The sequence below is a fragment of the Tasmannia lanceolata genome, unplaced genomic scaffold, assembly GCF_043159265.1.
Source record: "Tasmannia lanceolata isolate RefF3 unplaced genomic scaffold, GAP_Taslan_0.1 ptg000011l, whole genome shotgun sequence".
NCBI classification, from domain to species: Eukaryota; Viridiplantae; Streptophyta; class Magnoliopsida; order Canellales; family Winteraceae; genus Tasmannia; species Tasmannia lanceolata.
The window spans coordinates 23165372-23183830 of record NW_027518688.1 but is presented as its reverse complement, the minus strand read 5'-3'; the positions used below and the strand labels follow the sequence as shown (position 1 = coordinate 23183830).

The 18459-nt window shown below is 38.2% G+C and overlaps 1 protein-coding gene across 1 annotated transcript in view; it reads left to right on the top strand.

The window, feature by feature from the left end:
- Positions 1 to 18459, top strand: part of LOC143886057 (uncharacterized) — a 33328-nt gene that overhangs the window by 12819 nt on the left and 2050 nt on the right. The window contains exon 3 of the mRNA XM_077390044.1: positions 16359 to 16457. Coding sequence (XP_077246159.1) covers positions 16392 to 16457 — 66 coding nt within the window. The 5' untranslated portion in view covers positions 16359 to 16391. The remainder of the gene's footprint in view (positions 1 to 16358; positions 16458 to 18459) is intronic.

Below are 18459 nucleotides of genomic sequence, written 5' to 3'. Positions count from 1 at the left end.
AAAAAAGGAGGAGAAGAATCTTCCCTACAAAAAGAAAGAGAAGAAGGAAAAGAACATGTAATCTACTACAGACTATTCTAATATAACCCTAAAAACATTACTCGTCCTAAACAAAACCAAGTAGGTCCATACGTTTGATAAAACTATAGTCCAAATGAAGTAAAATCGTAGACTATATAATCTTAGTGGCATTAAAATCATATTAATAATGTCCTATGTCATGACAATAAAGAGGAAGAGGTGAGATAATAAAAAGAGGGGGCGGATTTATCTCTGCGCTTATTTTAAAACACTTCCATGTTCCAACCATATGCACGAACAGAAATCCCAACACAAAAATCTATGTAAAGATTACGGAGTGTCACTATCAAACTCGTTTGAAACTTTTTCTTTGTGTTGACTGAAGGAAGCGTAAACATTTACGACACGTTTCTACGCGGGACTTAAAATGGTGGGACCCACTGTATTGTAAACCGTCATGGCATCATGGTTGGACTTGGTCTTGGATTTGCATGGGCCCAACCCCAATCACATACATACATAGCATCATGATTCGATGATCCAAATCGTTCATCTCATGGGCCCAACTTATGGATCATTGTATATATCAAGAGATTGCCACAATTTTGGTTTGTTTGGATTTCCATGGGTCAAATAGGCACCATCGCTTGATGGCCCACAACTTTCATGAAATGGGCCCCAGGAAAAATTTTCAATTATTGAAAAAAAATCTTTAAAAGATAAGTTAATTAGATATTGAAAAATTCATTTCCATAAAAAAAAAATCGATAGAAATTTTCCCTACATACAACACTGCAAGCAATGCCCACTATGTAGACAATCAAGGATCAAAGTAATAAAATTTTGATACCACTTCACTTGTTCACACAACAAATCACAGCAAGAAGCAAAAACCGCAAGTTTTGTACTTAGACTCACACTGACGTCTTTCTCTTCTCTGCCGTTCATGTTCTATTCACCACTATTTATAAACAAAACAAAAAGAAGTAGAAACTAACTCAAACTCCAAGTTCCGTCTAACGTTATCTAAACTCCTTTTCTAAATAGGAAACTCCAACACCTTTTAGAAACTAACCCCAAAATACATCCAGTTTAACTTTCAGTAGAACCCAAACCCAACTAAAACTCTTAACAACTTCTAACCGATTAGAGTTTGCTAACTGGACAAATTAACCTACCACATCATAGTTTGACTAGGACTCAATTACCAAATACCAACTATTAAACAAAACTCCTCATCGAATAAAATTCCTAGTTTAATTAGGATATGCATCAACTCATGTGGACCTGCACCGGGCCGCACCGCACCGCGCTGCCCGTCCCCTCCGGCACATGTGTTGGAGTCGGTGATGACTCTCAACAGTCCCCCTCAGCGCTCACTCTCTACTTGTCACGCCAAGTTCTTTTCGAAACTTCACAAACTTCTTGTAGTTCAGCCCTTTGGTAAATATGTCGGCAACTTAATCATCTGAACGAACTGATATGAAAGAAATCTCTCCACAAAGCACCTTTTCTCTAACGAAGTGATGATGTACTTCCACGTGCTTCGTTCTGGCATGGAACACTGGATTTTCTACAAGCTTGATTGCACTCTCATTGTCACAATACAATCCTACTGTATAATCGGTATCTTGGTGTAGGTCTTCCATCAACTGCATTAACCATACACTCTCTTGTGACGCCATAGCCGCAGCACGTACGATACTCCGCTTCGGTTGTGGATAGAGAAACAGTCGGTTGCCGTTTACTACACCATGAAACGACTCCTGATTCCAAGCTACCGTGTGGAAAGATCTCCAGCATAATACGCATCACAAAATCCCACAACTTCACATTCACTACCTTTTTTCATAGAAAATACCAAAATCCATCGTGCCTTTTACATACCTCAGTATTCGACAAACAGCATCAAGATGTGGTTTCCTCAGCTTCTGCGTGAATCGACTTGTGAAACTGACTGATTGTGCTATATCGAGTCTAGTGAGAGTTAGATAAATAAGATTGCCTGCTAGCTGGTGATACATACTCTGACTTTCAGGTTCTTCTCCTTCCTCTACTCGAAGCTTTACATTAATCTCCATAGAGTGGCAATTGGATTGCACTCGGCCATCCTGAACCGCTTGAGCAGATCTCCGACATATTTCCGCTGACTTATAAATATCCCTTTATCTGTTCGATCCATCTCAAGACCAAGAAAGTGACTGAGATCTCTTAGCTCCTTCATCTGAAAGCGTGTTCCAAGATTGACTTGAATTCTTATGATCTCTTCCGAATCATAATTTTCCATAATTTTGTGTTCCACTATTCCATAATTTTCCGTCCCTCTTGATTCCTCTCATTTTTGGACCAAGTGGTAGAATTGGAATAGGATGTTGATTCCATTTTCAATTTTGTGAGCGTCAAAGAATAAAAACGAACCATAATAAATCCTTGATAACGATAAAAGACCACACATATGTCTAGGTCAACGGAAACAACATCTTAATATTGCAAAGTGTACCAAAAATAGGAAAGATGAGGCATTTTTTCATAAAATAAAAGAGAAATGCTAATCTGAAGGGCGGCCTTGCAAAAACTACCCACAAGTACACCCTTATAAAAACTGGGCTTGACAGCTTTAAGTTTAGCACTCTCCCAAAACAAGAGGAATGCTAAGATGAAGAGCACCCTTGCAAAAGTCAGCCGCAAGGCACCCCCATTAGACCCACGTTATCAAAGTTTATAAATTATGTCTTTACTTTTACATTTTTTCGGTGCTATTATAAATGCACTTTGACGATGTGGATCCAATGAGGGCGCTCTTACAGCCGATTCTCTGTTTTTTTAGGTAAGTTGGGGTTTGGCTGACCCCCCTTCAAATGTATATTCATGATTTTTTTTGTCTTTGTGGCTAATATTTGCAGACCTTCAATTTAGCATTCCTCCTAAATAGATTAATAGATAAAATAAATAAGGAGACTGACATCCTTTCTATCATATTTAGGTAATGGCACATCAACACCCAATTAGAAGAGTGCAAACAAAGTGATTAGTGACATTATAAAAGCACAACCAAGTTTTGTTATTTGCGTCTTTATTTTTTTTTTATGACGATGTCTTTTCATTTTTAAGTGGCTTGTGAGCAGAGGCGATGCCAGAAATTTTGCACAAGGGGGGCAAAAATTATAGTAATTTTTTTTCTATCTGAAATTTTGGCAAAAATTATAGTAAATTTTGCACAAGGAAGGGAGATAAAAATGGTAAAATTAAAATTTTAAACTTATTTTCTATCTTAGGGATGATTGAAAAGGGGGGCATACTTTTAAAAAAAATGGGTAAGTATAAAAAAATATTAAAAAATAAAGGCATATCTTTTTTTTTTCCAAAAAATTAAGGGGGGCAATTGTCCCCCTTTCCTTTCAAGTGCTATCGCCCCTGCTTGTGAGAGCTTGTTGGGAACTGTAATAACCTTTTGACAGTTCTTTAAGGGCGATGATACCCCCCCTCCCCCGCAGTACGCATTCGCCCTTCCTGTTACCGTGATTTGACATAAAAAAAACGTTTAAGTTGCCACTGTTCACGATATAAGGGGAACCAATGCATACTCTAGGGGGTGAAAATATCATCTCCTTTCTTTAAATACTAAAAGATAACATAGGTCAGGGCAAATATAAAACGTTATAAGGGGAGGCAATGCTTACTCATGACTAGGGGTGGACATGGTTCGGTTCGGTTCGGTTTTGGGCTAAACCCAGAACCGAACCATATATAATCGGTTCCCTGAAATTGGAACCAAAACTGAACCATATATGTATGGAACCGAACCGAACCAGAACCATATATAATCGGTTCGGTTCAGTTCGGTTCTGGGTTTACCCAACCTTCACCAATGGCCTTGTAACCCCTATTTAGTGTTTATATATGAATAATGAATTACACTTGGTTATTCTGTTCAACATGAATTACACTCGGTTCGGTTCCAATTACACTTGGTAATTGGAAGATCCTAACTGTCAATCAATGGAATCTCACTTGAGGATGATTTCCGGGGCACAACCAATTTATGTTGTGTCCCAACAAATGAACGGTTTGGATATTCCTATGAAGTGGGCCGTACATTACTTTTTTGAAAATACTAGATTTTAGGGCCACACCCGACACCCTATAAAATCTCGTGGAAATGATATTTCCATCCCCTGCATGAATTAAAACTTATGAGGGGGTGAATTAAAATGGGCGTGGGGTGATTTTATCAAATGAGGAGGTATGGAACTTAGGACTTAAGGTGAGGGTCGGTTCTCGGTTCGGTTTTCGGTTCCGGAATCCCAAACCCAGAACCGAACCGAATTTGCACCGGTTCCCGGATTTCGGAACCGGAACCGAACCATATAGAAATGGAACCGAACCGAACCGAACCATATGTGCCGGTTCGGTTCGGTTCCTCGGTTCGAACCGGAACCATGTCCACCCCTACTCATGACCAAGGTTTAAAATTTCGGTTTCGGCACCCGTTTCAGACTGTGAAATTTTGAAATTTCGGTCGAAATCTGGTACTTGACCCGGAACTAATATTTTATTCAATATTAAATTTCGGTGAAATATTAAATTAATATTAAAAAAACATATTTTTGGGTCAAACTTCGGAAAAACCGAAATTCTGAAATTTCTGCCGAAATAAATGACCGTTTCGGTTTTGCTGCATTTCGGTGTCGGTAATTTCGGATTTCGGTTGAAATTTAAAACCATGCTCATGACAGCCCACTCTAGTGTAAAAGCGTAGTCATAAAGTGGGGGCTGTCCCAAGTAAAAAAGGGGACGAATATATCACTTCACTTTTGTGTTTAGTTGCACAAAAACCATTATAATTTAGGGATTTTGTTTTCCATTTGGCTGTCCCGTCAGCCTCTTGTTTGGTTGCCAATGTAGAATCGAAATACTTGAAAACTATGATACAATTTTGTGAATTGCCAGCGGCCATCGCAGAAGACATTTCACATATGGTTTGTCACGTGTCAGACCACCCACCTCGTGAATGGAGACAAAAGCTGTTGTCTTTATTCATGAGGTGGCTGGTCTAACATGCGACATACCAGCCGTAAAATGCCTTTTGCAATGGACCCTAGCAAATCATTACAATTTTTATAGCTAATTATTACATGTCTGGCAACCATTTCCCTTCTTTATACTTTGTAAGCCAAATTTCTGCAAAAAGAAATTGGCTTGAACAATGATACACCCCATCCCGCTACCTTACCAGCATGGTATTAAATTTCGACCGAAATCTGAAATTTCCCCAAAATGGTACATATCCGAAACGTGTCATTATTTTGTACGAAATTTTGAATTTTCGAATTCATGGGAAATTTTAGGGATTTCTACCCATTTTTCGATTTTTAACTATTTTATAATTATGCTGAAGTTTCAGGGATTTCGATAACTATTAAAATATGATTTCGATGACTAATAAAATATTCTTTTTATTAGTCGTCAGATTTTTCGAGCGAAATCTCGATTTTGGTGGGGTCCAAAACCGGTACCGAAACCGAAATTTAAAACCTTGGTTACGAGTTACAAGGTTGGCAACCAATATTTATATTCCACGAGGTAAATTCTAGGTAAATCTATATATATATATATATATATATATATATATATATATATATATATATATATATATATATAATAAAGAGGAAGGGGGGTTTACTGTTCACCGCTGAGGTGGCAGCCCTCCCTTTCCTCACTCACATCTACGTGGGAAGTATTTTCTTAAGTGGCATGCAAATATTGTAAGAAAAAAAAGAGGTATTGTTCCAAAAGCCATTCACGGAACACTTATCATGTATCCCTGATTTCTCGGCATTAATTTGTAAACCGCCTAATTACCACTCTAATTTCCTATTGGTTTTTCCCCTAATTTCCTATTCCCACGTCTCCCTCCCACGTATAAACTGCCTTTTCCACTCCCACATAGTAACTGCCTATTTCCTATTCCAGACCTCATTTATGTGGCACTAAAACGAATTCAATTTCTATTGAGGGCCGTTCGTTTCTAAAACGGTTCAATATGGCATGTAAATCCCATTAAATCACATTTGAGAGAGAGAGAACTGTATTCCTTCATGAAATCCTATTAGAGTTCAGGCCTCTGAAAATCAAAGAAAAACCACAGGTTTAAGATGGCTTTGTCAAACGATCAGCTGCAGCAAAAGGTAAAAATCTCTACCAAACACTACCAAATGCTTTGGATTCGGGTATGGGCCCACATTATTTGGATGATCCAAAGCGTTCATTTGATGGGTCCTGACATAGATAGGGTGTGCCCAAAAAATAAGCTCCATCGGATCATCCTAACCCTTCAATCTATGGACGAACCTTCAGCTGAGGGGGCAAACCTTAAACAAATTGAAACTACAGGGGTATATTTGTCACGTTTTAAACTATAGGGGTGGAAGTGGATATGTCAGAAACTAGAGGGGGTGTAAATGTAATTATCCCTTCCGTTTAACTTGTGCACGATCGGATGGTTTTGCCCGGCGTTTTTTCCCAACATTTATAAACCTATGTCGATCTCCTAGTCATATTAGGAAACAAAAATAAAAGAAACCCACTTGAAGTTGGAAAACGGGGAAACTCCCAACAATATCCACCATGGATTTTTTCAAGCCACCTAAAGATTTTTTGTTGATGTTGTTGTCTTTTGAAGTACAACCTCTGCACCATTGAATCATCATGTTCTAACTCTACCAGACTGAATCAACATGGCCAATAAACATGTGCACCTGCCAAACCCGTTGAGTAACCCAGTAAACCCTAGAGAGGGATCTCAATTTGTCCTCCTCATCGTAAGTATCATCACCTCCTCACCTTCGTCTGCAACATGGAAACTTGTCCTACGCCAACTACAAAATACACCCTATATAAGTACTTGCCATCAGCACATCATTTCCAACTATCCATTAAAGTCTTAAAAACACTTTAATCCGCACATCTAATGACAAAGATCAGTAATGATTGTTGAAGTATAAATCTATGATTAAATAGCTACATCCTATAGTAATCGTAGATTGAAATAATCTCTTCCAAGTGGTTAGATAAACTTCTCCTAGTATTTATCCACGGTTTTACCAACAACAAAAAAACTATTTAATAACTAACTAAAAACAATTAATGATAATCGTCGGTGATGATTGTTGAAGTGTAAATTATTAAATAACACTACTCTAACAGCTTAAGTTTTTGGAGTAAATGGTTGTTAAACATAATATAGAACTAATTCCTCGTGGCAGAACTTGGGCTCTAAACCCAACAACTACTTGTTATTAAAAATCTACGTGTATGGCCAACTCAAAGAAAGGAGTGCTGGGAGTGTTGAATTGTAAATGATTAAATAACACCAACTCTAACAGCTTAAGCTTTTGGAGCAATTGGTTGTTTCACAATGATCTTGACAAGGGATTAGGCAACGACCCTATCATCCAACCTTTCCGAAGGCTGGTGGCTTGGGTTCTCCAAACAATCACAATCAAAGAACGCAAGTGTCAGATACGAAACGAGAAAACCAACTTTGAAAATCAAAACATCGGGGCAAAGCTACTTTCATGGGAATGAGTAAAGGAAAAACACGAAAGTGTATTCTAGCGGTGCAATTTGGTTCATTGAGCTTCGGCTAAAAATGAATGTATTCTTTCCTTCTTTTGATTGGATTAGAGAGTTTAAGACGTGAGTATGCATTTGAATGTTTTAGACAATTTGGAAGAACTGTAATGGTGAACTATAGGTTAATATTTATTTATTTATTAGTGGAGATTTTAGTTGCTCTAATTAATTCTCTACTATTATGGATGGATTGATTGAGTTGCATGAATATTCCTTAATGATGCCTTGCGTGCTGGCAAGGTTCTAGGCAGCAGGCACCTGTCGCACCTTTGGGTAGGGGGCGTGACACAAAATTCCCAAAAATCGGTCTGTGTTGCACCCTTAATGTATCCTTTGTATAACATGAATTTCTTTTTTCAACATTACTTTTATATTCTGACTGAAAAGTGATGTACAACATGCTTAGATATTAAATCCGAGAAACTCTGAAAATCCCATATGGCCACTACTCAGGCAGGTATCACTGTATTTAGGACCACATCCATTTCTCTTACGGAACCTTAGCTTCCTATGCACCACAATTTCTTTGGGAATGATACTGTCTGTATACAGGACCACATCCAACAAGGAACTAAATCTTAGCTGTCCGGTACATTGGAAAGGAGGAGAATATTTATGCTCCATCGAATTCCCAGGTTGATTTTCAGTTTGGTGTTTGTCTAGCTAAGATGGAGAAAGGTACCAAACAGCATAAATGTTTCATATTGATTATTGAATTAAGCTAAGCCACTCGAAATTAGAGTTGTTTAACATAGTAAATTAAGCTAAGCTATCTAATATCCATAAAGATCATTCCGATAAAATCTGGTATGATGTCATTCAACCTAACGAGATTCGTATGTGTGTTGATTGCAAGCTCTAACTCCTCACAAGAATTACACGAAAAACAACAGAAATAGACACTCTTCTGTTTTTTTTTTAACCCAGAATTTATCTTGGAACCTTGGGCGGCACCTTAAATTTTATTAATAAAAAAAAAGTTACAAGAGAAGGGATAGAACCTTACCTCTAACCCAACAAGATACAAAGAGAGGAAAGAAAAGACCCCTTAATCCCTTAACGAAGAGACAAAAAACAATAATTATTTCGTTCGAATGTAAGGAATACATAATTGGTCGGATCTAACAGCTCCTCTAGAGTTCTTGGGGAGAGTACTCCATTCCCAAAAAATTGCATTTGTGTTGGTGTCGCAAGCATGATTGGCCAAGCTACCCGCTACAAGATTACCTTCCCTGTAAATGTGAGTGATAATAAAATCCATAGCCGATAAAATATCTCTTATTTCTTTTAGAATATAGTGAATGCGCCAAGGGAAACCGTAGCTTTAAGAACGACAACATTATTTCACATACCGGCAGAGTCTTTGGCGCAGTAGTAGAACGGCAATGTTATTTAACATGCCGGCACCGTCTTTCCAACTTGAGTCAGTTGAATACGGTAGTCCATCGGTTACTTCATACGGGTCCAATAATAGAACCTGATATGACTCTATGTATGTAATTTTCGACAGCAGCGATACCACTGGAAAGGACGTTTTTCACTTGACCCGTTTTAACTAATGATCGCCCCGCGTTGATTAAGGTAGTCGATCCCTTACTAGTCTTCCCATTATTTTAATATAGGGGTTTTTGCAAAAGAAGTCTTCTACTTGGTGCCCACTAATTTGTGACCAAAATACCCATGGTAAAAAAAATTTAGCTCATAAAAGACCAAAATGCCCTTATAGGTGAAAATACAAAAATTGCATTATAGAAAGGAAAATGATTTCAGCACTCCACTTTTTTATAAGATGTGCGAAAGCATCTCATTGTTTAGTGTTTAGAGGGCTTGCAAAAGCTTTTTGAGAACTATAATATTCTCCTGACAGCCCTTTAAATACTACAAGACAAGATGTGTCGTGCATCTTATAAGCCAAGAGCATAAAGTATGTAAGCTTATCAAATCTTTGTATGGGCTTAAGCAAGCCCCTAAACAATGTCATGAAAGATTTGATAAAGTCTTAGTGTCAAATGGTTATAAAATACATGAGTCAGATAAATGTATATACAGTAAATTTAAGGGTGGCAAAGGTGTTGTTATTTGTTTATATGTTGATGACATGTTAATTTTTAGTACCGATATTGAAAGCATTCAAAGTACTAAATCATATCTTTCTCAAAACTTTGATATGAAAGATATGGGTGAAGCTGATGTGATTTTGGGTATTAGAATCATAAGACAGGATAATGATCTTATTCTAACACAATCACATTATATTGAGAAAGTTCTCAAAAAGTTTAACCATTTTGAATGTTCACCCATTTCAACACCTTTTGACCCAAATATAAAGTTGTATCTTAATACTGGTAGGACTATCTCTCAACTAGGGTATGCTAGTGTAATTGGTAGTCTTATGTATGCTATGACTTGTACTAGGCCAGACATAGCATATGCTGTAGGTAAACTTAGTAGGTTTACCAGTAATCCTAGTTTTTCTCATTGGAATGCAGTCTATAGAGTTTTAAAATATTTAAAGAAAACTATAGACTATGGTTTATGTTATAGTGGGTATCCAACTGTAATAGAAGGATACTCTGATGCTAGTTGGATAACTGAGCGTATAGACAATTTATCAACCAGTGGGTGGATTTTCACCCTTGGTGGGGGAGCAGTCTCCTGGGCCTCTAAGAAACAGACATGCATAACAACTTCAACTATGGAAGCAGAGTTTATAGCTCTGGCAGCATGTTGTAAAGAGGCGGAATGGCTTCGGAATTTGTTATTGGAAATTCTGTTATGGTCTAAACCAATGCCATCGATTTATGTCCATTGTGATAGTCAGGCCACACTATCAAGGGCATATAATCATGTTTATAATGGTAAGTCCAGACATATAGGACTTAGACATAGTGCTATAAGAGAGTTACTTACTAATGAAGTAGTAACTATTGATTTTGTGAGATCGAGCCAAAACTTGGCCGATCCATTCACTAAAGCTCTTGCAAGAGATCTGGTGTGTAAAACATCATTAGGGATGGGGTTAAAGCCATTAACCAATAGTCACCAATGATGGAACATCACCTCAACACTTGAATAAACATCAAGTCTTGAGTTCAATGAGTCCAAGTACATCATATGGAGTGATTGCAAGCACTATAATCTGTATTATTTGCCATCCCAAGGTAAAGTGCTTGGTACCTGTAATGTTTAAAAGGAGAAGGCTGAGTATTTAAACTCTTAATAGGCTTATAACATAGTGTTGGAGTGTTTTAGTTACAGGGGCACTCTTGATAAGCCTACCTATGTGAGTGTGGAAGTGGTGCCGCTTCCTATGAGACCTGGCTAGTCTCTAGAGCGCTCATGAAACCAAGATATAGACACAAGGCCAGTATATGTGTCGGTTTTAGAAATTGCCCAAAGAGGTGAAATCTTGTGTGTGAGACGTATCCGGTTAACCAAATAGAATAGCTAGTTCAAAGATACGTCTACTATGCAATTCTGGTTAACTTTGATATGTCCTCACTAAGTGAAGGTTCAAATCGAGAGATACCTTCATCTATGCATAAGATTTCCAAGCCTGATGAGAAAATTTTCTTTGATTTTGAAAATGGTGGGGGATTGTTAGTGATTTTGCATTTTCAAAATCATGTATATTACATGTTTTAGTGTTTTGGAAAATATTTTATCAAAAGCGTTTGGGAAAAAGAAAATATTTTCTTGGAAATATTTGCTTTTACAAAAGGATGTAGAAGTGTAGTTGAAAAGATAGTCCCACATCGGATGAGAGAAAAGAAAGAGAAGGGCTTATAAAGCACTACCTTTTCTAACTCTTGTTGATTGCACATTGGGTTGAACCCATGGTTGGACCCGCGGGACGGTGCAACGCACCGTTCGCACACGCGCACGCGCGCGCGCGGCGTGGGCAATGGGCTATAGGGCGCATAGTGGCGCTTTAGTGGCACTTTTTTAGGTGCACTTTGCACTTCGCACGTACGCAACGTCACGAGGAGCGATTGGAGCCTTTAATTTTTTCAGATTTGATCTGCACCGTTGGATCAAGATGAAGGTGGACCGGTCAAATTGTTCGCAGGCCCATCAAGCCGAATGGTTCAGTTGGGTTGGGCTTCGGTTCGGGCCTAACGGTCGGCCCAACGGGCCCATGACTCCAACGGTCAAAGGGTGTGATCAAATGGGTTGTGTCCCTTCCCCCAACGGTCATGTGCCAAGGGGGTGCGATCCACACCATAGATGGTTGATCTAACGATGACTGGGTTGGAGAGAGGATTTACTCAAACCAACAGTCACCTTTAGAATCGATCAGGACCATTCAATATCAATGGGTGCGATCTAACGGTCAGATTTCAAACATTCTGGAAAGGTGCCCTGTAGAGGTGTTTTTCACACTGAAAAGACACCAGATGGTCTATAAAAAAAAAAAATGTGCAAACTTCTTATTTCAGAAAGAAATCGAATTGGTAATTCTGACTGATTTTACACTCTCTTCTACACTCCTACAAAAAATCCCCAAGTATTTCTACATACTGTTTTTCTTTTGTTTACTGTTCTAGATACTGTTTTTTCTGCAGAAACAGAATCTAGAGATTTCTCTAAGGCTTGAAATTTCGGAAGGGCATTTCGGGTTTGATTCCGCTAGTGCTACGCGTCATCAAACATTAGTAGGGCTTCCCTACTAGGCTTCACTGTATCTTGGAGGCAATTCGCGGATCCCCTTTGCACACTACTAGTGGGGGCGAATCTTGTCTTAAGGAAAGTGATATCACGCCTTGAAGCAACAAATTTCTGTTTTCTATCATCAACAGTACCCTCAACAACTTTTCCAACAGGTTGTGCCCCCAAAAATCATTTCCATAGGATGATCCTAACCCTCCGATCTATAGGGGGGCTGCACATTATGGATACTATAACAGATTTGATGATGGCACTACTCACTTTGTTTTAGACTTTTCTAACTGGATGTTGATGACATCGTGAGTAATGTAATGAACATGGAAAGTAACTAAAAAGTTCAAGACAATGTGAATAGTGCCATTATCAAAATATGGCAGTACGGATATCAGTAGAATTGCTTGTGCAACTCACATAGGAGACTTAACAACAAGGAAAGATTTTAAGCATCTTTTTCTTAGGGGTTAAGGTTTGTAACAGTGGTAATTGTGAGAGTAAACGAGAATGCATCTTCAAAAAACAGTCCGTTATATAGAATACAAAAAATCTAAGAAGGGAATATTGTATGAAATTAATACAAGATTTGACACACTTTTCTTTCTTTTCTTTGATAATGGTAACTTTAAGACTCAGACGCTTTAAAAATCAAAATGATGCACTTCCTGAAATTTTTTCTTGACAAGGTGGCATGGGCCCACTCTTTCTTGTAGAATGTCTTATGAGAGGAGGCTTATCATCAAAGGAAAGATTTTAAGCGTCTTTTTCTTAGGGGCTAAGGTTTGTAACAGTAGTATATGTGAGTGAACAAGGTGATATGGGTGTGGACAAGTTTTTTTGTTTTTACTAAGCCATTAAAAAACCAGTCTCAGATAACAGTTCTTAAATATAGGACTTTGGGAGTATGAATTGAAATATTTCATACCAGCTCCTAATCCTAGTAACGTCCTAAGAGCCAAATCATGCATATGGTGTTTAAATTTTTACTTAAAATTCAGGATTCTGGCATGGCTATGACACTCATTTTGAGGTGTTTAAGTCAGAGAGGAGGCTGATGCTGTGCAATGACCAAAGGGTTTCAATGCAACTCATCTACCACCCTAGAATTGATAATGAAACAACTAGGTGTCCCACAGAATTAAACTCTTTTTTCTATGCAGTTCATGGTGTTCTTCAAGAGCTTGCACTTGAGTTAAAGGCATTTTGACAACAGAGCTATACTGGACAGTCTGGTAAGAAATTTTTGTACTCTACCAGGTGTCCTACAGAATTAAACTCTTTTTTCTAGGTAGCCTTTGGAGCATGACAAGATATACACCTCAATAACCATGTGCAGGGTTCTGTAGTTACAACACATAAAAAAGGGTTCTGTAGTTACAATCATGGAAAAAATCAGGGATAGATAATGCTTAAATGTGTAAGTTTTAGTTCCATTTAAAGGTTAAAAGTAAACAGAGTTCAGATGATGAAATGAACAGTACTGTCATTCAGCTTCAGAAAAAAATATTTTACAGAAAAGCATTGTAAAGTCGATATTTAAAAAATAATAACATATGTTTCTCCTGCATGACCAACAATTTAAGAACTTGATAATGTGAATTCAGATACAAGCCACGAATTCCGCAGCCTAGTTAATCATAACTCATGAAGAACAGAAAACAAAAGCTAGGAGAATATAAAATATCTTTCTCCATTTTCATTTCTCAAGAACCATTGCTCTCATACAATCTCATATAACCAAGAAACCAGTGAAAGAATCTAAACAGATTTCATAGAAAAGTACGGAATTTAATATAAATCACAGGTTTTTTTTTTTTTTTTTTGAAATGTATAAATCACAGGTTTCTATCATTAAATGCCGAAAAAATAAAGTATTTGAAGATACATCAACCATCCAACACTTCAACATACAGCTTGTAAAATGCCATCTAAAGCAACCAAAAGAAAAACGAAAAAATAATAAAGGAATGCAAAGAATGCATAAAAAATTGGCTTCTTCACCCACCAAGAATGTTTTGATTTGGTAGAGAGATGATGATTCCTAGGTCCAGAAGAACGCATCGAGCCCACAAGGAAATTCTCTCCTTTCCATCCTCTGTAATTCCTCCAACCATTATTCAACTGATGCTTGTCACCTTGAAACCTTGAAGTTTATACCCTAAAGAATTTCGAGCGCCACCTTCTCTCCTCCAACAGTTCCCATTATTTGTTTCCAAAATCACATTATTTTTTTGGGATTCCAAATAAGGCAGCTTGTTAATATCACTATCACAATGTCCCCAACCGCATGAATTACCCCCATTATTTTCCCATGAATTATTCTCCCTAGCTCTACTTTCACAACCACACCAATCCCGTGTATCACTATCAGCATTTCCATCACAATTTCCTTGACCTTTAACTCCATCATTTTCCCATGAATTCTGCTCCACATCTCTGCTCTCATTGTTATTATCAACATTTTGATCAAAATTTCCCCAAGTGGGCTCGGGTGGAGAATCATGAACTGGGTCTTCAGCATCAACCCATCCAGTGCATGGGATTGGGCAGTTAGCGGGCTCGGCCAGAGAATTATCAACTGGGTCTTCATCATCACCCCATCCAATGAATGGGATTGGGCAGTTAGAGGGCTCATTAACTGGGTCTTCATCACCCCATCCAGTGCATGGGATTGGGTAGTTGAAAGAATCCCAACCAAGTTTCTCATCCTTCTCTTCATCAATAGGAGCTGGAGGTTTTTTATCCAAATCCAATGGCAGCTCGGGATCAATGTCGGAATTCCAGTCAATTTCATCAGTATAAATATCTGGATCGGGCAGAGGGATATCAAAGGGGAAGCCATTAATCTCTGCCCAAAACCGGGCTTTCTCATTCTGAAATGCCTCTTCGCCAGATGAATCATCCCACTGAGCAATGTTTTTGTAGAAGGACATCAGCTTCTTAGTGTCACAGAGTTGTTTCCATGAAATTGCGCATGTAGAAAAGCAGAATTTCTTCTCCCATGAAGGTACTGTGGGTCGCCAGGATCCTGAAAGCACAAAACGAAATAAGAACTCTTTGTAATAAGAAAAAAAGAAAGAAAGACAGACGTACAAAACAAAACTGCACTGCGACAAAAGCCCATTCTGTTTAGTGCGAAGTGATAAACAAACAGCCAAATTTTACACCACCACAATTCAAGAAATACAATATAAGTACTTCAGTCTACCAATAAATCCTCAACATCTAATAAGCCAATTCCATAAACAAGAGATAGTACTAACATAAAAATAGAGCTCTGCAGTTCAAAATTAAATTACAGAAGATATAATAGACAACCCTAACCTCACATCCCAAATCTTATAGGCAGAAAGTTGAAACAATACTAAAGATCAATATCTAAGAACTATAAGGTGCTCACTTCTCAAATTTCTACTCATAATCACAATCTCGTTGGACCATAATCGTTCCTAATTTGGTTTCTGCAAGTTGATTTTGAAACCCATCTCTGAGACACTAAGAAGCTGATGTCCTTCTACAATTCAGCTACAAAAGCCACTGATCATCCGCGAGGTTTGTTTCGAGTATTTTTATTGCTTAAAATTCTTTAAGGACATTTATGTACCTATGTATTTGATTTTTTCTGTTATTTGTTAGCAGGGATTCCGTCAAATTCTGGCCTTACGACTCCTTTACCTGACAAAAATTTGCTTGTATTTATCCTTGACAGGCTTCAAAAGTATGGGTTTTAGATTCTTTGGCAGTTTATTACATTACATATTCTTTTGATTTGTCCACTCCTAAATGTAATTGGGGTCTTGGGTTTGATGTGAGTTTTTAATGTATCATAGGAAAGATACTTGTGGTGTGTTCACTGAGCCAGTAGATTCGAAAGAGGTTTGTTTTTTAAGTTACACATTCATTTCTAACATTCATGCATTTCTTCTTCTTCTTCTTCTTTTCTTTTTAATTTTATATGAAAGTTTTGAAATATGATTGCAACTGCAAATGGAGAAGTGCATTTTTCATCAGAAGCTGAATTTCGCCTGTTTGTTGTACAGCTCCCAGATTACTATGAAGTCATTGAGCATCCAATGGATTTTAGCACAGTGAGGAAGAAGCTAACTGGTGGAACCTATGCCAACTTGGAGCAATTTGAGGTTAGTCAATGCTTTTACCACTGCAGTCATTTGGCTTGTGAATCTCATATTTTGTAGTTTGTCATTGGGTAATATTTTTGGTTTGATTATGGATTAATAAATAATTGTATTGAAGTATAAGTAAAAACAGGTTCTTCCTGCACAAATTATTATTATTTTTTGGGAATTGGAAAGGAACCTTGTCCCTGAGCATGAGTTTTATTTGTTTCTAGTGGAGTGTCATTATGCTACTCGAATTAATAACAGGTTTTGAGAAAATTGATGTTGGAACAATAATTTTTTATTCTACGCTGCCATGTTTCTTTAACCTTCCTAAGATGAGTTTTTCTCCATGGAAGTGGAACTATGAAACAAAAGATCTGCCCCCCCATGGTGCTATAGTAGGGAATGGAGTGTTATTCACAGATATCAAGAGATTACGGGACTAGAATTAGACATGAACTAGTGGGACTACTGGTCCCCATTGTAATTTTGCTAGTATGAATATATTTTGCCAATTTTCAAAAAAAAGAATTAGACATTAACTACTACAGATCTATTAACCGGAATAGGTCAGCTGAAGGTCAAGCTAGGATCTCTTGTGTGAGGGATTGAATGGGACTTATCTTGCTTTATCTGTTTCCACATGAAGATGATGATTTGTAACATTCGAGGTCTTGGGTTCTCTGTAAACAATACCCATATCAAAGTAGTAGTGATGCGGCATAGACCTTCGATTTTTTTTCCATTCAAGGAACGAAGATTAGTTTTTAATTGTTGTGGTGCCTAGGGGTGTCAATGGAGCCAGACGATGCAATGAATCCAAAGGATCTGAACATCAATGGACAGGATTTGGGCCCACAAGTTGGATTCGCCTGTGTCCATTGGATCCATATTCTAAGTTCCGAAAGTGTATCCATTGACACCCATGGCAGTGCGGCCGGTTCCGATCCTAAGCAGATCCATTGACACCCCTAGCGGTGCCTAGGGAGTTGGTTTTCATGATGGCTTCTTGCGATTCTATCAGGGCTGGTTTTCATAATGGCATCTCGCGATTCTATCAGGACTACTGATGCATCTTGGTTGCTTGGAATGGAGCTAGATTTGACTTGGTAGAGGAGGTTATAGGCACCTTTTCGGTTACTAGGAATTGGAATGATGATTTCCAGTGGGTTTCTTCTGCTGTTTATGGCCCCACTGTGTGGCTCGTCGTAGAGATTTTTGGTTGGAGTTGGATGATATTTGTGCGAGATGGAAATTACAGTGGTGTATCAGAGGATATTCTAACTTTACTCAATTATTAGCGAGAGATTGGTGTGTAACCGTATTTCGAGCAGAAGCTTAGGTTCATCAAATCTATGCTGAAGTTATGGGTGAAGGAAGATTTGGGATCGGCGGGGCTGAGGAAAGACTTTTTACTCAGTGTCTCGAGTCGCTTGGATGATAGAGATCAGGATCATCCTATGTCTACAGAGGAAGTTCTGGAAAGAGACAAGATTAAGGAGGATTACAGTATGATTTTGTTGCTGGAAGAGTTCAAGTGGAGGCAAAGATCCTGATCAAGATGCCTTCGTGGTGGGGATTAAAAAACGCTGCATACTTTCATGGTATCGTGAGGTCTAGGAGGCATGGAAACTGGATCACTCCTTGATGGTTATGGGGAGCATGTTGTTTCTATTTCTTCTTTGAGTCTGTCGGCTTTGCTCTTCGGGGGATCATGTCTTCCCAATGTTTTGGCCTTTTGGGGCACCATCAAGGTGGACATTATGGAGGTGTTTGTGGAATTCTTTGGAGGACGAAGTTAAAGTAAATGCACCGTGGCCACTTTGATTTCTCTCATACCTTTTGGATATGATCTTCTCTATGCTGTGAAACACCACCTTTTTTTCAAGTACTTTGGTGGGGAACAAAAGTTATGCTACATGGGCAGACAAGGGAGAGAGACAGGGGAGAAAAGGCAAGTAGTCTTCTAGTACTTTGAATCAAAACATGCAACCAAACACCACTAGTGGATGACGTGGCA